General features: G+C 56.9%; 1 protein-coding gene across 2 annotated transcripts in view; it reads right to left on the bottom strand.

Annotated features, from left to right (window-relative positions):
• Positions 1 to 21,426, bottom strand: part of KIRREL3 (kirre like nephrin family adhesion molecule 3) — a 452,517-nt gene that overhangs the window by 15,956 nt on the left and 415,135 nt on the right. For both annotated transcript variants that reach the window (XM_081122433.1, XM_081122432.1), the window contains exons 5-10: positions 19,487 to 19,644; positions 12,812 to 12,962; positions 6,923 to 7,028; positions 1,886 to 2,034; positions 515 to 642; positions 133 to 259 (exon numbers count right to left, since the gene is read on the bottom strand). In XM_081122433.1, the coding sequence (XP_080978559.1) occupies positions 133 to 259; positions 515 to 642; positions 1,886 to 2,034; positions 6,923 to 7,028; positions 12,812 to 12,962; positions 19,487 to 19,644 (819 nt within the window). The remainder of the gene's footprint in view (positions 1 to 132; positions 260 to 514; positions 643 to 1,885; positions 2,035 to 6,922; positions 7,029 to 12,811; positions 12,963 to 19,486; positions 19,645 to 21,426) is intronic.

Here is a 21,426-nt window from a genome sequence, read left to right as displayed (position 1 = left end):
CATAGCTGGAGCTGATGGCAAGGCCCAGAACTGATGACAGTCCCTTGGGTCATTGCCTGGGACCAAGACGCTTGGGTCCCTCTCCTGTCCCTCCCTTCCACCTCTTTCCCTGGCAGGAGTGGGGGGTCTTACCATTGACAGTCAGGGTCACCTCTCGTTCCCCGGCCCCCACCCGGGGCACCACCGCTCGGCACACATACTTCCCAGCATCCTCCTGGCGGACAGCCTTGAGGGTCAGAGTCTTTTCATTGCTCAAGACCTAGGAGAATTGGGGAGAACAGACACAAAGAGTGGGGGTGGGCTCTGTGTCTTTCAGAACCAGAGAGTCCGAGAGACAGGCCTGGTGGAAGGTGACGAGTCTCGAGCATCTCAGTAAGAACCGGGGCTGGGGTAGGAGACAGACGTTCACTGCATAGCAGCTGCGTGTGGGAGAGTCCCCTGGAAGGCAGCCCCCCCCGGCCCAGGGTCCCGCCACCCCTGGCAGAGGAACCTGGGGTCTGAGCTGTGGACTCACCACGCCGGAGCCCCGCTTCATCCAGACAATGGTCAGGGATGGGTTTCCGGTCCAGGAGCAGCTGAAGACGGCGTCTGAGCCCAGGTCCACGAGCAGGGACTGGGGCTCTGTCGTCATCCGGGGCCCGACTATGATGGGTGGGAGGACGAGACCGGGCTCTGGTGGGCTGGGGAGCTCTGGGGACCCTCTTTGCTGCTGCGTCCCTTCCCCCACCCTGGTGCCTGTGCCACCTCAGTCCGCTCCAGCCCATTCCCTTACATTTCAGTCCTCTGCCCCCCTGGGCCTATGGTCAGGAAGTCAGGGCAAGACCCCTCTCCTCCTGAGCCCAGCCTCCCTCGGGCTCACAGACCTAGGAAACAGGCTCCCGGGCCCTGTTTGTGCCTGGATATGCCCTCAGGGCTCTCCCATCCCCTTCCCTCTGTCCTGGTCCCAGGAAGTCCCCCACCCCAGGGTGTGGGCAGAGGGGCCTTCCTCCCTGGGCTCAGGGATCTTCATGTGTCTGTCTTCAAAGTCCACTGGCCACTCGCTGAGCCTCGCAGGCCCCTCCTAGTGGCTCTGAGATTCCGAAAGGAGTGGCCAGGTGGCTCCCTGGTGTCCCCTCCTGTGCCCTCAGGTTATCCTCTGTCCCAGCCCCTTCCAGACTCTTGTTCAACCCCATCTATTGCCCACACCCCTGCTGAGTGGTGAGGTTAATGAAGGCTCCTTTCTGCCTCCTACCCCCAACCCCTGCCCCCAGAGCTTCCTGCAGACCAAGCCTGGTCCCCAGGCTGAACTTTTAAGCACCATGGTGGAGGGTGCAGAGAGCTGCTTTCAGGGAGCGAAGGGTGAAATCTGGGGATGGGAGCTTGGCTTAGGCCCTTGGTGTAGAAAGTAATCTCTACACCAAGAAAGTTGAGGCTGTCGGTGGAGAGGGCAGGGTCAGCCGGAAAAGTCGGTGAAAGTGCGTTAAAACTAAAGGGCTGTAGAGGAGCTAATGCTTATGGCTGTGAGTTCGTTCAGCTGGCCCTCAGCTGGGAGGTCTCTGCAGGGCCACCAGGCAAGAGGGGGACGTCCGGGAGCCCTGAATGGGAGGGGCAGGCTGGGTGGGCAGGCAGTGGATTTGCTCTGAGCTTGGTCTCAGTCCTCATTCTGCCACCTCCACTCTGTGTGACCTCAGGCCTCTGTCCCCGCATCTGGGCAATGGGTACAATCACTGCCTCCCTGTGTTGTTATGAGGGTCACCGCACAGGGAGGCCCTGTGCACAGGACACAGCTCCATGATCTAGCGAGGCGTTGTACGTTGTGTGCAGTGAGTCCAGACCAGTTCCCCTGGCCCTGAGCAGACACCCCAGGGCCCATGCCGGCAGGGAAGCCCCAGACAGTGGCACTCACAGTAGACATCGACCGTGCGGCTGATGTTGGTGCTGCCCAAGGCATTGGTCACCTCACAGGAGACTGGTTCTGAGAAGTACGTGTAGTCCACGGTGGTCCGATACACTTCCCCTGATGCTTCCTTGATGATCTGGCCCCTCTTGGCCCACCTGCAACACAGGCCCCGAGGGCTGGGGTGACCTCTGATGGCAAGTGCGTCCCTCCCGCCCGGGGAGCAGCTGCGCTCTGGGAGTTGGACGCAACCAGACCACAGAGAAAGGAGGCTGGGCCTGGGACAGCGGGTGCAGGCCCCTCAGGGGTCCCTCAGGGGAACTCTTCATACAGGAGCTACTTCCAGGGCTGGGAGCAGTTGGTGCTGCAGGTGGCAGGCTTTGGTCTGAGGATCACCAGGTGATCAGTGGCACCAGACAAGTCGGTTATTCCGGAGGGAGGCGTTTTGACCATTCAGGTGGTCAGCCCGTCTGACTGGCTAGGCGATGGATAATGCACAGCCCCCAGACAGCTTGGCCACCCTCCTCTGAGCCTGTCAGGGCCCCTGTTCTGGCCATGTTGGAAAGGAGGAAGCTGTCTGTGACCTCAGAGGCCAGGGTCTCATGGCACGTGCCCATCCCTGCATGCATGCCCCCCATCTCCACCCACACAGAAATGAGGCTCAGGAAGCTCGAGTTCCAGGCCTGGTGAGCAGCTGATGGAGTGGGGTTAGCTGGGGTCCCCACTGCCCCTCCCACTTGGCCAGTTCTCTCAGCCTTCCTGTCCTGAATCTTGTCCCCAGAGTAGGTCCCCCAGGAGATGGCACTTGCTCTTTTCTCTGTGCAGTTTCCACCCTCCAACCCTGGCTTCACTCCGCAGAGGCCTCAGCTCTGTCTGCCCTGGTGTGTCGGAGAGGCAAGAAGAAGGCTGTGCTAACTTCTTTCATTAGCCAATCCACCCGACTAGTCAGTGGCTGCAAAGATGAGACCGAAGAGCCTCAGGCCTGTCTGGGTCCTGGCCCTGGGACATAGAACACTGCACGGACCAGTGACCTGCAGCCCACTGCCTGTGGCCAGTACTGGCAGTCCCCAGGGTGTGAGTGTGCATGTGTCACGGGCGCTCTCCTTACAGGTCTCCAAGGAGAGAGCTCATAGCTTCCCCCTGCTTTAACTCACTGTGGACAACACTCACTTTAAAATGACAAAACCTCCAGCTCGGCTCCCCCTGCAGTTCAAGCCCATTTCAGGGTGTATGTCTTCAGCAGGGCTGGACAGGTTCTTTGGCCCCCACAGTTGTCACCTTGTGACCCTGGATGCCTGTAACCACAGCTTCCCTGCTGACCCTGCCTTCACCCCCACTTTCTCTCATTCCCACCCGTCTCTGCCCTTCTCTCCATCTGTCTCCTGCCCGGCCCATCCCTCCAGCCTAGGAGATGGCCATCTCTCAGCACCCGGAGCTCCCAGGCTGGCACCATGTGGTTATTATTGTGAATTAATATTGGGTAATTATTAAGAACACGATTAATAAATAACAATTATAGTTTAACAACAGAGCAAACCATGCTCCCTGAGAGCTTAAGGAGCTTCCCAACAAACCATTATGAGTTATTCATGAATCACTTCAATTTCTAACTTTAATTTAATGACCAGACTTAATTGGCATGGCCCCTGCCTGAGGCGGATGAATTCGGTCCCAGACACATGGTTGGGGATCCGTGTCCAACCCTATTCCTTCCATCCTGCTGAGGGGAGGGGGCCGGGGGTAGGACCCAGGCCTCTGGCTGGGCTGGGAGGAGGGCAGGGCTTTCTCCCCACTGTCCCGGGTCCCTCCCACTGTAAGTCCTGGAGGGGGGAAGCTGTAGCCGCTTGGCTCTAAGGAGTTCGGGAGAACTGTGGGGGCTCCCACAGGCCCGGGACCCAGCGGGACAGCTGGGGACTAAGCTTTCTTGACCCCAGCAGAGCTGTGCTGCCTGAGCCACTCATCTGTGCAGCTGCTGCCCTTAGGTCCCAGGCCTGTCCCCACCTGAGAGGCAGAGGGGGGCAAGCAGCATTCCCCCAGGGGCATGGCAGGCGCTGGCTGTGGGTGCTGAGCCTTTCGGGGACACCAGAGTCTCCCACTCACATCTCACCCAGCCAGTCTTCCTCACCTTTCTTCCCACCCACCCCCACATCAGAAACCCCCTGTGGGGAACCCTTTCAGAACCTGAAATGGCTCGTTCTCGCAGCTGGCCACAGGGCCTAGGGTTAGCCAGAGGGCAAGGCCCCCAGCCCCCAGCTCTTCTCTCCCCCTCTTGGTTCTTTGGCTTCTCTTCTCTGGTCCCCTCGCCCTCCCACCACCCACCCACTCGCAGCTTCTCCAGCCCCTCCGGACAGGAGTCGGGTTAATAAGCCTTCCAGCTGAGGGGACCCGAGCAAATGTAAGAGGATGAATTATTTACGTCACAGAATCAGGGGCCTGGTGTGTCACAACCCCACCGGCTGTCCACAAGCAGCCCCGAGTTTCATATTGGGCGGCGGTCCTCTCCCTGTACCTGCGGGGCCCCCTGCACCGGGGCCTGTTCTCACCCAGGCTCTGGTCCCGAGGGGCAGCCAAAGGGACCCCCGTGCCTGCTGGATGTCTCCTGTGCCCACCCATGCCCTCTCTCTGGGCATTGGGGCAGAGGAAGGCATCTCTCTAATTTCTGAGATCACAGTCTTTTATGTAAAACAGGGAGGAAAAATCCTTGTAATCTTGTCAAAGTCATTTGGGGAAAATCAAGGTGCTTATGTGATACAATTTGCTTAAAGCTTTCTTCTTGGATCCCAACAAGGCACAGGCTGGGTGAGAACTACTGATGCCAAGGGGCTGAGAGGCTGTGGGTGGGCGAAGGTTCCCCCATCCTCTCTCCAGCCCTCCACCCCCTTCCTTCCCAAGCCACCTGGCTCTCAGGAGGCCAGGAGGGACCCTGGTCCACTCTAAAGCATGCTCAGGGTCTTTGGCTAATCCGGAGTTCACGGGGAAGGTGACAAGTAAGGACAAGTGCCCACCTCCAGGAGGGAGCCCACCGACTGGCCCACCTGACAGCTCCCCCTGACTGTGGCCTGCAGGGCTGGATGGAGATGGGGCGGGACCCACAGGGACCAGAGCCCAGGGAAACCTGCACGGTCTCTGCGTGCTTGCCCACTAGTTCGTTTGTTAACTTTTTAAAGAAAACTTTGAAATGAAGGAAAAGTTGAAAGAATAGTGCAATTAACCCCTTTTCCCTTCACTAAACTTGCCAGCTGTTATCCTTCTGCCACTTCTGTGTTGTTACTCTTCTGCCACATCTGCTTTGTGGCCCTGTCTCGTGCATACACTCACACCTTGTCACCATCACCATCCCTGGGGTTCTGCTCTTTTGAGAGGGGTGACTGGGACGCGGGCCCAGAGCCTGCTTTCTCGGGTGTTTGCTTGCCCTGTGCTCGGTGGAGGGCGGGTGCGGAGTGGGTGGGGAGTGAAGCTGGGTCCTGGAGCAGAGCCCTGCTGCTGACGAACCTCCACAGCTAGGTCCTCGGATGACCCAGAGCCCGACAGTGCAGAGAAATGGAAGTTGGAAGTTGTCTGCTCTGATCTCTGGGGTCCAAGGCATTCCTGGGACACTGTGAAGGTCACTGTGGGCTATGGGCATGAAGGGCTTGCCAGGGAAACTGGCATCAGGGGTAACTTCTGGGCACATGGTGCCTGGTGTTTAGGGATAGTGAGCAGAGAGCAGAGAGCAGAAAGAAGCCGGCCTTGTGGAGAGGAGCTGGGCCTGGCAGGTGCAGAGGCGGAGCCCAGAGAATCAGTTTCTCTGGGTGCTTCCCTCTGCATCTTTAGACCCTTCCAGGCCGATGCTGGGTCCCAGCTAAACCAGGCCTGACCCTGGACCTCCTGGGCTGCATGACTCCAGGGATCCCCTAGTTAGTGAACAGCTAGACTGGACCGGACAGGTAGATTTTCATCCTATTTAAAAATATCCTCAAATGTAAAGACCCTTGTCTCTCTTGGTTTCTGGTCCCCATGTTGTTTCACTATCTGCCCTGCAGGGGGCGCTGCCTCATGTCCAGCCTGAACCTCTGGCTGCCTCTCCGGCCCATTACCTCTGATTCTGCCTCTGGGGCGGCACTGCCTCTGTTGTCCCTGTTCTCCACCCACTCTGGGCAGCATCTTTCTTACTCTGAGCCCATTAGCATCTCTGGTCCTGGCTGATGCTGCGGCTTAATAATCCATTTCCATGGCAGAGGCAGTGCTCTGGGCGCCTCCATCAGGTCTGGGCTGGCGGGAAGGGGTGGGGTGGAGCCAGGGCCATGGTGAGATCCACCAGCAAGTGAGGCTGAGCCTGCCCTTGAGCACTCCTGAGGCCACCGTCTCTGGCTGCCTTGTGCTGTGACAGTGCACAGGGAGGAGGTGCCCAGAGGAGCAGCTCTGAGCATTTAGCCCGTCAGTCAGTCTGCGTTCCGAGAACCGGTACACACCACACACTGTGCTCCGTGCTGAGAGCCATATGCGACTCAAATTGCAGTTTGTGCCTCCAAGAAGCTCAGTCAACAGGGAAAGACAAGCATGCAAGAGATAGTGATGCTTTACCGGTGCTGTGAGCAAGGGGTGCACAGGGCCATGAGCGTGAATGGTCCCAGGTGCCCACTGGACAGGGCCAGCTGTCCCAGAACCTGCACCCTACCCAGGTGAGCAGTTTGGTGTCACAAGACTAGAATACAGATGCTGATCTTACTCGTTCCCCTGATTGTTTTAATTCTTTTCCTGAGCCTCTCTCCCTCATTTCAGAGATAAGGGATCAACAAGCTATTCAAACAGAAGGGGTGACACCTACTGTCTCCAGCGGAATGGGATCACATATGTGCACGAGGAGAGAGCCCCCAGCTGGCCAGGGTGGAGGGGAGAGGCAGGAGGAGAGGAGTTCTCACCTGGCCAGGGGTGGGTGGGGTGGGGGGCAGGGAGAAGAACAGGGGCACCCACAGTGAGCCAAGCACTGTGCTGGATGCCCAGGGCCACAGGAAGAGTGTGGAGGGCCCGGTGGCCAGGCCAGGCATCCTCGGCAGTAGCTCTTACCTGTACTGGGTGACAGCTGGGTTGGCCTTGGCAGAGCAGTGGAAAGTGACAACATTGTCTTCCAGCACTGGCTGTGGTTCCACCGACAGGTTGACAAGCGGGGGGTCTGCAGGGAGAAGAGATTCCCTTGTAGACGGGGGAGCTGTGTCCACGGTTTAGGGAAAGAATGAAGCAGGAAAACCCGGGAAGATCCCCTAGGTGACATGGAAGGTAACGGCTAGAGGTTCTACCACCACGATCCTGGGGATCCCTGGAGCTGCCACCACCCCAGGGGACCCCAGAAAGCTGGGGGCTTCAGCAGAGGCTGCCCCGCTCCCTGGTGGTGCCAGGGCTCCCTCTGTGGATTCAAAGCCTGGTGTTTAAATGAGCAGCCAGCCAGGCAGCATGGCTGCCTGGGCCCAGGACTCTGCCATTCACCTGTCCACCTTCCAGCTTTTAGACAGAATAAAAGACTTCAGAAAGGAGAAGGGGCGGAGGGCCCAAAGGCATGAGGGGCAGTGTGGACACCAAGACCCATTTAAATACAAACTGTCTTCTCTGAAATGTCTGTGTCATATCTGTGTGAAGGTTCTGGTGCATCCGTGAGCTTGAACGTGGCATTTACACCCTTTCATCAGCCTAATTGCCTCCCGCCATTCTGACTGGGGTCCCCCAGCCCCCGCTCCCCAGGCTGGGCTCGGCTTTCTCCCTGATGAGAAGCTCTACAGTGCTAAATGTGGGAGGTGGCAGAGACAGGGAACTGAGAGGGAGTGAGGCAGGGAGACAGGAAAAGAGACAGACACACAGAGAGATCTGGACAGAAAGGATGGCAGGCGGGTACCTACATAGGAGAGAGACACGGAGGAGAGAGAGGGGCGGGGACTGAGAAACGCACAGGAGGAAAAAGAATCAGAGAAACACTGAGAAGCAGAGAGCTGGAGAGAGACACAGAGAGACTGACTCACACACAGAAACAAAATCAGATGAAGATTTCAGACTAAGAGCAAAAAGACCAAGGGAGACCAAGCAAAGAAAATGACAGGGTGTTAGAGAGGCAGACCAAACAAAATAATGAAATAATGAGGAACAGAGAAAGAGACAGGGCGAAAGAGACACAGAGAGATATGGAGATGGAAGTAGAGACAGAGGGATCCACAGCCAAGAGACAGAGAGGTGGAGAGTCAGCTCAGAGAAGGGCTTGGAGACAGCAGGCCCCCTGAGCTCAGAGGAGCTGGCTTGGGACCTTCTCCAAAAGCTGGTGTCCCCCATGCTCTTGGGCATGCACCTGGCTCCCAGGCCTGGGGGCCCAGGTGTCCACACTCCAGGGAGGGGAGATGCCAGCCAGTGGTTCTCCCTCTTCCTGCCATGCTGTGGAGGTCTGGCTGGAGTCCTGCTCTCAGTGAGTTAAGAGGGCAGCATGGTCCCTGTGGCCAGGCCCAGGCCCTGGGCAGCCTCCAGAGACCATTGAGGGAAAATGCTGATCCCTCTGGGTGCATGTGAAGGGCCCAGGAAGGGAGCAGGACTCAGCCTGCCTGGCCTGGTTCCTGCTTGAAATGACAGGTGGGGGTCCTGAGCCGCTCCAAGAGTCATAGCCCAGCTCTCCAGCTGCAGGTCGAGCCTGGCTCCCCAGAGCTGGTGTCATTTGACCACTCAGCCCCCCTTTGCCCTGCTGGTGCTCAAGCTGGGCCAGGCCTCCCTCCCTGCCCAGTGCTGGGCCTGGGGGCTGGGGCCTGGGAGATGGCCCTTGGGGCTGAGGCTGCACAGGTTTCTGCAGATCTCTTGTTAAGACACGGGTTCCTGAGCAGCAGGTGGCTGACTGTGCTGGGGCCTCTGCTCCCACTTTATCCCCCAGCTCCCGATGGGACCACAATCCCTGGAGCATCTGCTCTTGGAACAGCTGGCTTGCCTGCCTTTTCCTGGAGAATTCCCAGGGAAGTCATTTCAATATTCTCAAGCTTAGTTTTTAAAGCATAGTTCAAGTGGTCACAAAGATGCACGAGGCAAGGACCAGCCATGAGGGCTCTCCTTCCACCTTCCACCTTCCAGGAGAGCTATGACCCCCAGGGCTCTGCAGCCACTCCCAGCTGCTGCCCATCAGTGAATGCTGCTCACCCAGCCCAGAACTACCAGCTTCCAGGGCCAGACTATTCAGGAGTCCCAGCCCTCTTTCCAGGCAGGGCTAACCAGCTAAGCTGGACACCCCAAAGCTCTGAGGGTGCCACCCCCAGTGACATGGAGACCCAGGGAGGAGCTGCATCTCACTGGGGGCTGGAGAAGCATGTTCTGAGGTGTAGGCATTTGATAATTGCCATCTGGTACCCTCGATACGAGCCTTTCCTGCAGGACTCAGGAGAATGGGCCCCAGGAAGCATTCACACTCTCCACTTTCACTGCACCTCCACCCCTGGCCACAGGGGCCTGCGTCCGCCTCTCCAGCCCCCACCTCTGGTTGTGCAGGATATGAATTTGTAGGAGTCAGCCAGGCTCCAGAGGCATCACTAGTTGATGCCATATCCAACTATTAAACATGATTTTAATCCCTCTCATCTTGTCGGCTGCATAACTTGCAGAGGGCAGCTTTGATGTCGTTGCTGGAACAGAGATCACATCGAACAGATGTTACAGCTGAGAGTCTGTTAGTGTTTCTATCAACAACGTGTGTGTGTGCGCGTGTGTGTGCACTTGCTCAGGGGAAGTATTACATGGAGGAGGGGATGGGAAAAGAGAGAAATTCCATGACTTGGTGATTTTATAGCACATCCATTTGCAACTTGGCAGCTGGATGCAGGGTCCAGATGTAGTGAGACTTTGGGGGTGTTAAGCTTTCTCTCCCATTACTCAATCTGGGGGCTTTGTCTTCCGTTGGGTAACATATAAAGACCAAGGGAAACAAACAACACATGTGTTTTTGCTGAGTGTGGATGCTTCTTGGTTGACTGAGAAAATGAGCAGGTTTGCAAAGGCAGCTCATCCAGCCCATGGCGTCCACAGTAAACAGCTGGATGCTTATTGAATGAACAAACGGGTAAACGGAGGAGGAAGGAAGGGGGAGGCTGGGGGGGACGGAGGCTGTGCTTTTGCTTGGCACATGCATGCAAACACTTTCGGGAGGGACAAATGGGTGGAGACCTCTCCATTGTTAGGGCTGTTGGGGGTCCTGGGGGAGGGATGGTCTAACACCCATGACCGTGCATGGTAACAAAGCAAACAGGTGCCAAGTGCTCACCACCTGCCAGGCTTTGTGCTAGTCCGAATGATTTAACGCAGTCTCAGCAACCCCACAAGCTAAGCATTGTTACTTCTGTATTCAGATGAGGAAGTGGAGGCGCAAGAGGTTGAATAACCAGGTTGACCTTGGCAGAGCCACATTCAAACCAGGAAGAATGCTGCGCGGCCTTAACTATGGCCCTGTCCTTCCTCGCATGGGGCGGACCTACGAAACCAGGCATCTGGGTCCTCAGCCTCCATCTGACCTTGATCCTGATGCCTGAGGTGTCCTGGGAAAGACAGGCAGCTGGGGCCCAGAGACCTGGCAGGGCTGGTGTCCTCCTCTGACTCAGACTGTCATCACACTCTGATAAATTGATCATCTCATTAGAGTGCATTTAGGGTCATGACTTTTAATAGTTGGTGGGCTGCCCAGCCTGTGCGGCTCAGTAGCTGAGAGTTGACTCATGAACTGGGAGGTCGAGGTTCAATTCCCGGTCAGGGCACATGCCTGGGTTTTGGGCTCGATCTCCACTAGGGAGCGTGCAGGAGGCAGCCCATCAATGACTCTCTCATCATTGGTGCTTCTCTCTCTCTCCCTTCCTCTCTCTGAAATCAATAAAAAGATATATTGGTGGGTCTGTGTGTGGTGATGACTTTCTTGTTGACAGGGGAGGGGCCTGTGGCCTGGAGCAGATGCCTCTCCTGGGTCTCCCTGGCAGGGCCCAGGCTGCTGCCATGGGAGCCAAGCTGGTGGTTTCTTCTGTGCAGGATTCGTAGCTGGCACAGGCCTCCCGACCAGGTTGGGGATTGGTGAGGGAAGGAGGAAGGGGCTGCACCCTGGCCATGGCTGGCAGCTTGGCAGTTGGAGGCTGGACGTCTTGTGCCTCCCACGTTCGTTCCTCCCAGACTTAGCTTTAATTCACGGTCAATCCCAGGGCAAGAAGGGAGCTGGGAAGTCATTCAGTGCAATCAGACAGGGAACTGGAGTCCCTGGGTAGAGCAACAGGCTGGGCAGGCACAGCTCAAGGCGGGTGGAGCCTTTCTGGACGCTGGACCAGCTGACACCCACAGCACCTTGCCTCCTCTCGGGGGCTGGGCCTACTGCTCCACACCATGGATCGCCTGCTGCACAGAAGCAGGTGGGTGTGGAGAACCAGGGCCTGGGCGAGGGCTGGGGAGGGAGGCACCCCTCTCAGACTGACCCCTGAACTTACAAGACCCTCAGAGCGAGCGCCTCCCTCCCATCACTCTGATGTTCTTGGCTCTCACTGAATGAGGAATGAAAGAAAGCAAAACCCCTGCTTGGCGTGGAGCGAGGAGAGGGGGCTAATAGTTGGTGGAGACAGTGAAGATAAAGCTTCTCCAAGAACTCGGCTCTGTGTCTGGCGTGCACAGCGAGCCCATCTGAAGTTACTGCCATTTCTTCCACCCTCTGGAATGCAAAGGGCGTCTGCAAGGACTCGAGAGCTGAGCAGGGATGTCTGCTCTTGGGCCCCCATATGGGTTCAGAAAACCCTAGGACACAGATCCTTGGAGAGGCACGTGGAACAGTATCCAGAAGCCCTAGATGAGCCAGGGCGGTGGGGAAGTGTTTTCAAATGAATTTGATTGAAAAGGACTAGAATGCTGAGGAGGAAATGAGTGTTGGCCTGCAGCTCGAGCTCAGAGCTCAGAGCCAATGACCGAAGTGCCACAAGCACATGGTGGCATTGTGCTCCCTGGCAGAAGGGGTGGCTTAAGGGAAGAACAGTTGATTTTTGAGAGCTGATAGTTTAAACCTAACCTGGTCCGGTACTGAGAGTGAGGCCACTGGAGCGCCTTGCTGAGCCCTTCTGTGTTCTCTGGGACTGACAGGAACTTTAGGGGACCTTTAGGAGTCTCCTTTAGGTAACTTTTGGACTATGACGCTGGCGTAGTTTTAGAGCATCATTGTTAATATTAATTGTAATAACACCCTCGCTGAGGCCCACCATTCAGAAGCACAGAGGAGGGGTTACCAGCGACAGCTCTGCAAAGCTAGGTTGCCTGCATTGAAACCTCTGTGGCCTTGGGCCAGCTCATCAGCCTTTCAGGGGCTCAGTTTCCCCACATAGGAGCCACAGTCATACCTACTCCAAACGGTTGTTGTACAGATTAAATGAGATAACACATGCAAAGTAGGGACTGACTCTTCTCCCTCTGCTTCCTCTTCTGTCCTTGACCGGCCCTTCCATGAGGGCCCCTGTAGATCCTCTAGAGGGGCTGGTGCTACTCACGAGGTCTGAACCCCGAGGGCCCCTTTAGCTCCCAGCAGCTCTGCTGTGGCTTCCTTTCCAAGGGACTGTGTGGGCCACCTGGTGAGGCCAGCAGGGCGGCCAGGGGCCGACCAGGACATTCAGTGATGTGGAAGTCCTACCTTATACAGGTGTGGGAATGTGGCTTAAACATGTCATCTGCCAAGGACCCTCATCTGAGATGTTTTCACCTTAAATGACAACAAGGACAAGCTGGCCCTTTGGGTACCCACAGATTGAAACCTGGCCAGTCCATGGAGCTGTCTGACCTGGTTCCTGCCTTCGGATGTCCTGAGGAGAGGGAACCCAAAGGAGCTGGGGTGGGGCTCTGCTGAGCTGGTTGTCCAGGCCCAGTCCCTTCCAAAACCTGTGCCCTGGGCAGGGGTGCAGGTGGCTTCCTCCAGGCCCAGGCAAGGCCAATACTCACGCTGGATGTCGATGGTGACCGAGGTCTCCTTCCCTCCAGGGATGGCTTTGTTGGTGGCTCGGCACACGATGCTCTGCCCGTTCTCCACGTCTCCGGGGGAGATGAAGAGCGTGCTCACGATGCTCTCGCGCTTGCCGTCACGGAGCAGGGTCTGGGGTAGGGACAGAAAGCATGTCACTCGGCTGGGATGGCTTGGCCTGGCAGCTACAGGGAGAGGGAGACCTGTGCTTGGAGGACCCCAGGCACCAGTCTGTGCAGAGCTGGGGTTACCACGGTTCCTGGTCTGGCTGAGTGTCGGGCTGCAGAAGGAAAAAGGAACTAGAAGGCTTCCCATTGTGCGTGGAAATCAGCCTGGACTTGCAGGCCCCTGATTAGAGAGGAAACCAGGCCGGGCTTAATGGACACCAGGCTGCAGTCCCTTGTAGTAATTCCCATCTATCTGCCTTGCATGTCCGGGGGCCTCTGGGTCTGCAGGAAACTCTGAGTGGGACAGGCAGAGCTGTTGTTCCGTGGCAGCCACATGGTCTGTAGAGGGGGCTGCAGTTTGGGGCCTGGGGGTAAGGGCAGGCTTGGGTGGGGGTGCCGCAGAATCAATGGACCCGGGCTGGCTTTATTACTTAGATAAAAACCCTTTCAACTTTTCAAATTTCACTTCCTGAGCTATTAGAGCTCTGACCAAGTTACAGGCAGGACAGATGCCATTGTCTTCCACGCGACAGGTGAGAGAGCAGGTGAGACCAAGAGCGGCCATAGAGCTTGACCAAGCTTACACTTCAAGATGGAGGTGAAATAAGGGTCTTGTAGTGGGTTAAGTAGCGCCCCCTCCCCCCCAAGTTCATGTCCTAGAACCTCAGGATGTGACCTTATTTGGAAATAAGTTCTTCACAGATTAGCTGAGTAATTAGTAATTAGTTGAGAATCTGGAGACAAGATCATCCTGGATTGAGAATGGGCCCGAAAGCCAATGACTGGTGTATTCACAAGAGGAAGAGACACAGGGAGACAGAGGAGACATGGAGAGACTGAGGATAGACAGAGAGACAGGGAGACAGAGGAGACAGAGAGCCACAGGAATAAGACGCGATGAAGAGGGAGGCAGGGACTGGAACGATGCTGCCACAAGCCAAGGATGGCCAGGAACCTCCAGGAGCTGGAAGAGGCAGGCGACAATTCTCCCTAAAGCCTTGGGAGGGAGCGTGGCCCTGTCAGCACCTTGTGTGCATGCAGACTTTTGGCTTCCACACTGTGACACGGTGAATCTCAGTTGTTTTAAGCATCAGTTGTAGGACTTTGTCAGGGCAGCCCTAGGAAAGAAACTGACTTAAGTCCTAAGGCCTTTGATCTCCTGTCTTCCATTCCTTTGTTTCCACAGGACCCTGAGGTCATTCTGCAGCCAGTTCCACCATCATCCCTCCCCTGCACCCCTTTTCAGTTCCCTCCCTCTTAGTTTTGGTGCCCTGGGAGCTGAGCCCGCAGGTGACCTGCTAAGGTGGGTGCGTGCTGGGAAGCGTGCGGGGCAGGAGGGCCACTCCCAAGTAGGAGCTGGTCGGTCCTGGGTGGCTGCTGATTCTGGGAAGGAACTGACTCCCTCCAGAAAAGGGCTGCCAGATGCAGTCCTGTTTTGCTGAGATTAGAGCCAGGAACAGAATAACAGACTTGACTTCCTCAAAACCTCCTTTAAAACAACAACAGCATCGTCTCTAATCTCACCAGGCCCTGGAAGAAGGGGAGCATTATTTCTATTTAGCAGAAGAGAAAACTGAGTTCAAAATGAATCAGGAACTTGCTGGGCAGGGCTGGGCTTTGTACTTGAGAATGGTGAGCTCTGAGCCGTGACCCTCCTGCCACAGCTGGAAGGAGGTGAGCATGATCTCCGATTAAAGGTGGGAACGGTCAGAATCATTATGTAGCCGCCAAGGTCAGGGAGCCAAGGTCATGTGGGCTGCTGGAACAGCTCTCGGGGCCCGCGGGCCAGTGGGGTCCTTCTCAGCTGGAGCAGAGCTGTGGCCTCCAGCAGTAGAACATGGCCTGAGCCTTGTCTAGGTCAGCACGTCCTTTGTAGCCAAAGCCAGACCCTTCGATGCCAGTGAGATCCACGGGGCGGGGCAGTCGCAGGCACGGTTTCTCCCGGACGCTCAGAGGCTGCCTGGGCCTAGGCAGGTGCTGGTGGCTTGAGGCCTCATTGCATATCCTTCCCTGGGCCGTCATGGGTGGTGGCCTTAGCCCTGGGCAGAGGGGTCCTTGGAGAGGGGTTGGGGGAGAGGGATGTGGTCAGTTCCAACCAGCCATGGGGCAGTCGGTGGGGAGCAGGCTCAGGGCCAGGGTGCAGAACTGGCTGGACACAGGGACCTGCACGGGGACAGGCACAGAGGTTTAGCACCCCCTAGGGGAGGGCGCTGCGGCTGCACCACAGCAACACAATAGCTCAGGGCTGGGCGGCAGACCTTCTGTGTCTATAAATAGCCAAGTGATAATAAGAACAATTTCCTGGATGAAAATAACTCCGGGGGTGGAGTGTCTGTGTGTGTCTGTGTGGGGAGGGAGGTCCATACTATCTCCTTTCTTTACTTTTCCACTGAGCCAACATAAGTGACTGCCGGAGCCCCTCCACTGACCTGCTATCTGCAGGGGACGGCAGGGCCATCAGGGTGCTGGCGGGAGGGCAACCAGGACGCCTGTGCTGCTAATGAGGCCCCTGGTCTGCCCCCCACACTCCCAGCCCAGGGTGCTGCTCTGCCTCCGAATGATGATTAATGACATATTTACTGTGTCCGGGTGTGTGCTTTTCTGGGAAATAAAAATTCTGGTTCAAGCTGTTCCACCTAATTAGAGAAAAGGGAGATGCTTTCATTAAACAGGGGGAGAAAGGGGGAAGGCAGGTGGTTGGCTCGGCACCCATAGGAGACACAGCTTGGCTTTCAGCTCTTGGGACCCCAGACCCTGGATGGTGTCCCCGGGGAAGGGCCAGGTCTGCAGACCTGGGCTGTGCTTCCTAATCTTCTCACCTCTCGCTTTTCCTTTTCTTTCCCTCATTCCCGTCTTATAGAGCTCCCCTTTACTCATATGCAAATGAACCTTTGGACTGTGGCTTTGAAGGCCCCAACTAGGCCGAACATTCTGTCATTGGCTGATTCTCGTCACAGCCCCACTGGCCTTCCCTCCCAGCTTCTCCCCTTCACTGAACTTGGCTCTGGGGGGACACTGTGGGCCCCAGCCTCCCACCTCCTATTTCAAAACCTTGTTAGGATGCAAATCAGCTCATCCAGTGAATTATTAATGGTGAGTCTTTTGTGTCTGGGGTCACCATTTCTAAGGCCTGGGGCAGCCCTCCCTCCAGTGTGGTGGCACTAGCAGGCTGCCAGATCCCACCCCAGGCTGCCCCATGTGACCTTGATGGCAGCTCTTGCAGGTGCAGGAGTACCCAGGGCGTCTGGGTGTGCAGGTGTGTACTGGGGTTGGGTGTACATATGACACACATGCAGGAGTGAGTGCGCCAGAGCAGTAGCTTCATGGATGGGCTTCCAGCTCTCTGTCTCCATCCAAGGAGCTTTCAGGCTTCCCAGCAGCTGTGTGAGGTCTGGGGCCCATCTCTAAACTCTGCCTGCCAGGGCACTGCTTCCTATCTGTGCCCCACTGCCCCACCCCTGAGGGCAGGCACTTGGCATTCAAACGGCAGTGGCCCTGGAGGCTGGGTTAGCTGGGGACAGAATGCGACCTGTGTGTGGTTGTCCAGTGCAGGCAACTGTGGCCGCTCTGCTCTTCCCAAAGCCCCCGGGGCCTCAGCTGGGCAGTGGGGAGATGCTGAGCCTAAGAGACGGGAGGCCTGGTGTAGTCTGCCTGGGGACCCCAGGTGACAGGGAAGGAGGTTTGGAGGGAATGCAGTGGGTGGAACCCAACACCTGAGCTAAATAAGGGACGAGCATTGAGATGCAAATAGCCTTGAGAGGCCTCGAGTGAGACCTAATTGCCTAGCAACAAGGCCGCCTTTCCTTCCTTCTTCCCCCACCTCCCCCACCTGTGTGTCTTTTTTTTCTTTTTCTTTTTAAAAAAAATCTCCTGTCTGCTTCCCCTTTTTATAGCTGCTTGGGAAATCCACGAGGGCCGATGCTTGAACAGGGATGTATGGGGAGGTGGAGACCTGCGCGGTGCCATTTGCCTGGACCTGCATCCTCAGGGACCCTCACTCCTGTGCCCTGGGGCCTGCAGTGATGCCCTTCACAAAGAAGGCCAGGTTGAGGAGGGTGCTACCCTGGGTGGAGACTCTAGGCCCCCCCCATAGATAGGCAGGTGGGAGGGAGGATGCTGGGGTGACTGGTGGGGAGAGGCATCTCACCAGAAACCAACCCTGCTGGCACCTTCATCTTGGACTTCCAGCTTCCAGAATTGTGAGAAAATAAATGGCTGCTGTTTAATCCACCAGTCTGTGGTATTGTGTTTTGTCAGCCCTAGCAGACTAGTAGAGTGCTGATCCAACCCCTTTGTTTTACAGGAGGAAGCTGAGGCCCAGGGAATGGCTTTCCTGGGGCTACACAGACCAGGGACTGGAACCCAGGCCCCATTCCCATTATAGGCCAGTGGGAGTGTGAACAGGGTTGCTGGGCAGAGGGTGGAGCTTGATGTCTCTGTTCCTGTTTGCAGCAGCATGGTGCCAGGCAAGGGGGCACGGTGGCCTCTGTGCAGGTCCAGCAAGGTGACCTTCTCTTTGCCAGATGGGGGTATGTCCCCTGCAGGACATAAACCGTGGCAGGGGCCAGGCTGTCCCAACTTCAGGGAGGGATTGGACAGATGCCCAGACTGGAAGGAAACACCCTTTGCCTTCCTTTTCATCTTCAGCGGACGATACACTTCTTCTGCCATGTTTTTTTATCTCATAACACAACAGGGTGGCTCCCACCCAAGACCCGAGGGAGGGACTCACCTCTCAATAGGCAGCTTCCCCCAGAATAGACTCTTGCCCGAGGAAAGGCTTTTGTTCCAGGTTCTGGCACCAGGCTCTGGGAGGGGACTGTGATCAGCAGCCTTGGGGTTGACTCCTTGGTAGGGGGGCAGCTTTGTCAGGAAGGACATAGCCTCAGAGAAGGGACAGGCCACTTTACACCCTCCACTGACGGCAAAGGCTTGCTTGTCTTTCTAAGGACCCTGGAAAAGGAGCCGGGGTGGGTTGGGAGTGGGGAGCAGGTGGTGTACCTCCAACTGTCTGAGGCCATGAGGGGAGGAGAGAGGGGTTCTGGAGGCCTGAACCTCCAGCTTCAGAGCTTGGGGTGCTGGCTGGCTCGAAGCTCTGGTGCAACCTCTGAGCAGCTGCCCATCTGTCTGAGTCAGAGAGGCTCATGGGAAGGAGACCATGGTGTCTCACTACTTGTCAGCTGAGCAGGAGAGTCACTCCCTCGTCAGACCTCGGTTCCCACCTGTAGGTCAGGGAGCTGGGTGGTGGATCCTTCTAGGCCCCACTCATCTTTAGAGACTCTGAGGTCCAGGAACCCTGTCTGTAGTGCCATTCACAGTCTGCTTGCATGGAGTTCAGTGGGTGCTGTTTGGAAGTTACCTGGGATTTTGTTTTCTTTCTGGTAGGGGGAGGCCAACAGATCAGGGACGGCTGTCATGGAAAAGGCTGTTACTCACAGCACTCAAGAGGAGGGCCACATGGGGGAGCACCAGGGTCTGTTGGGAGGCAGAGGGGGCAGAGGAGAAAGCCAGGGTTCGAGTGTTCAGTGTGGTTTTCCTGGGGACCCTGAGGCAGGTTCAGGGTTGGCTGGCTTGAATAGTTCTGCAGGCTCTAGGCTCTGGGGGTGGTGTAGCTACCCAGCACCTGGCAGGGGTTTGTTTGGGGCAGGAGGACTGCAGGAGGTGGTGAGGGTTTGGTTTGCACACCAAAGGCGTGTTCTCTGTAAGTGTCTGGAATTAGCTAACCCTGAGAAGGGTGGTCTCTCCTGGGCCTTGTCGATGTCCAACCATCATAACATACAGAAAATAAACAATGTGGCTGATATAAGGACCAGTTCAGAGCACTTGTAGCTCATAGTGCTCTGTGTGAATTAGGAAAAAGTGCCCTGTGGGCAGGAAGAGCTGGGTGAGGGGCTTGCTGAGGGTTTCAGCCCTCCCTGGCCCTTGAGCTGGGCACCTGGGACAGGGAAGCACCTCAGCAGTCATACCTGGCAGCCGTGGAAGGTGGCCAGACTTAGCAAATAGAAACACAGGCTCTCAGTTAAGACTGAATGTAAGATAAACAGTGAGTAATTTACTAACGTGAGTATGAGCCATAAGTGTGCACCATGCAGTACCGGGACGTACTTACCCTGCAAGGTTAGTCATTGTTTATCTGAAATTCAAACTTACTGGGCATCCCTGGGCCCTGGCCACTCTGTCCTCAGGCTCCTCCTCTCACCATCTCTATTCTTAGGGTTTTCACCAAGCCCAGCAGTTACCCCAGGAAAGAGAGAGAGGGAGAGACACAGGGCAGCACAGCCGAGAGACAGGAGGTCGGTCGAAGGGGGCCACAGCGTGAGAGAGAAAGTGATGCAGAGAAAGACAGAGACAGAGGGACAAAGAGGGGGAAACAAGAGCGACAGACAGATGGACACATAGAGTGAGAGAGAGCTGCAGGGGTAGGGAGAGCTGGACCCCCCTCCTGCGGTCCCCGCCCCTCCTTCGCCCCCACCTGCCCCCAGGCCTCACCTTGGAGTAGGTGGCCCCGTTGATGACCTCTCCCTTCCGCAGCCAGATGATGGAAGCCGCGGGCTTGGCGTTGTCTGCGTGGCAGGTGAGGTTGAGGGGGTCCCCTGCCCGCAGGCTGATCACGGGCCCCCCCAGGATGACGGGGTCATCGGGGGGCACTGTAGGGAGAAGAGGAGAGAGGTCAGGAGGAGGGCACCCCGGTCGTCCAGCCAGGCAGCCGGCTGAGCTGGCCGACTTTATGGAGCTGATGACAAACAATAATTTTCCTACTTAAATAAACGTTAATCCCCTTGTATTGTCACAATAATAACGGCGATAATCCCGTGCACATGCACTGCATATTTATTCACAGAGGGGTCCATATCATCGTCACATCCTCTGCACACGATGAGCCTGTGAGGGGACAGGGCAGGCGTCTTGAACCTTGGTCACAGATGGCAGAGCCAGGCTCCGATGCCCAGATAATATCGGTAGTTTCTTTTCTTCTCACTCCTCCTCTCCTCTCCTTGTCCCATGTGTTGTCTGACTCCGTCCCCACGACAGTCTCGCTGGTAAACATTACTATTCCCCCACCTGCAAACATGCAGAAACTGGGGCTCGGGGGGGCAGGCTCAAGGGCACCCTGCCAGTGAGTGACAGAGCCAGGGCTGGGAGCCAGGCCCTGACACCTGGAGCACGGGGCCGCCCCTTTCCTCTCCGGGGACAGGTGACAGGCACCTTTCAAGACTGAGACATCGTTTCAGGGGCTGTGCGTCCCCTGGCATCTCCTGAGCGATTGGCCCTTTCACAGCGGTGCCAGCTCCCTCGCCCCAGTGAGAAAGGGCCTCCCCTGCCCGCCTCTCCCGCCGCGTGTTCAGCAGCAGGTCTGAGGCTGTGGCTGCTGCTGGGAGCCCAGGAGGGCGGAGGAGCCTGACATCTCCCTCAGTGCCCTGCACAGAGCCTGTGCCGGTGGAAGGAAGGCCCATAAACATGTGCCAACTCGACAGAGTCACACCTTTGATCCGACGATGGCCGTGGAGGTAGGGCAGGCAGACATGATGATACATGACCTTCGTTTGGAGAAGAGGCCCAGAGAAGTTAGGTGACAGGCCAAAGTCACAGAGCCTCTTCTAATGCCAGGGCTGTGGGCACATGGGGAGTGTGGCCTCTGATGTTCCCTGCCTCTCCTCCCTGGACAAACCACAGAGGGGCTGGTCTCCCTAGAGGCCACCTGAGCAACCCTACTCTTCCTCCCTGGAGGGGCTGGGTCCCTCAGCTCTGGAGGCTGGGAAAGGCTGACCGCACATCTGCCACGAATGATAGGGGGTAGCTGAGTGACAAGCTAGGGACCTAGAACAAAGGACCCAGTTACTGGAGAAAGTCCATCTTCCCGCCCAGGACCTGTGTAAGCTTCCCCTCTGGTGGGCTCAGGGAAGGTGGCCACAGCAGCTCCAGACAGCTCCAGGCGGCCCCCCAGCAGGCTTTGCCTTCCAGTTTGCCCTCCCTCCAGTACGTGCTCCTACAACCTTCCTGGTTCCCCTCTCCTCCCCAGGGCCTCCCCTGTTCTGTGGCTCTCCCAGGGCACCTCAAAAACAGCAGGAGGCTCCGGACATCTTCAGCTAGGGGCTCTGTGCCTCCATCCTGCCTTGAGGGGGCCTGGGTCAGAACTGCAGCCCCGTGAATGCCAATCCCCAGCCCCTCCAGGGAGGAGTTTTTATTCCTGAGAAAGAACAAACCCTCAGGGTCTCGAGATGCCCTCACCAGCCCCAGGACTCCGCCCGGGATCCTGGCCCAGGGAGGAAGTGTGCCTCATCCAACCCTGCCCAGCCTCTTGGGGGGCCTGGGCTCAGACAGATGGTGGGTGTGGGCTGGACAATCAAGGCACTCTGTACCCCCTCATTACTGCCAGAGGCCTCCTGGGTGCGGGTGTGGCCTGTGAGCAAAAGGAGGCTAATGAGGGC

The sequence above is a fragment of the Miniopterus schreibersii genome (genome assembly GCF_964146895.1).
Source record: "Miniopterus schreibersii genome assembly, chromosome: 20".
Taxonomy (NCBI): domain Eukaryota; kingdom Metazoa; phylum Chordata; class Mammalia; order Chiroptera; family Miniopteridae; genus Miniopterus; species Miniopterus schreibersii.
The sequence above is the reverse complement of the archived record's forward strand: the minus strand, read 5'-3'. Positions and strand labels throughout refer to the sequence as shown.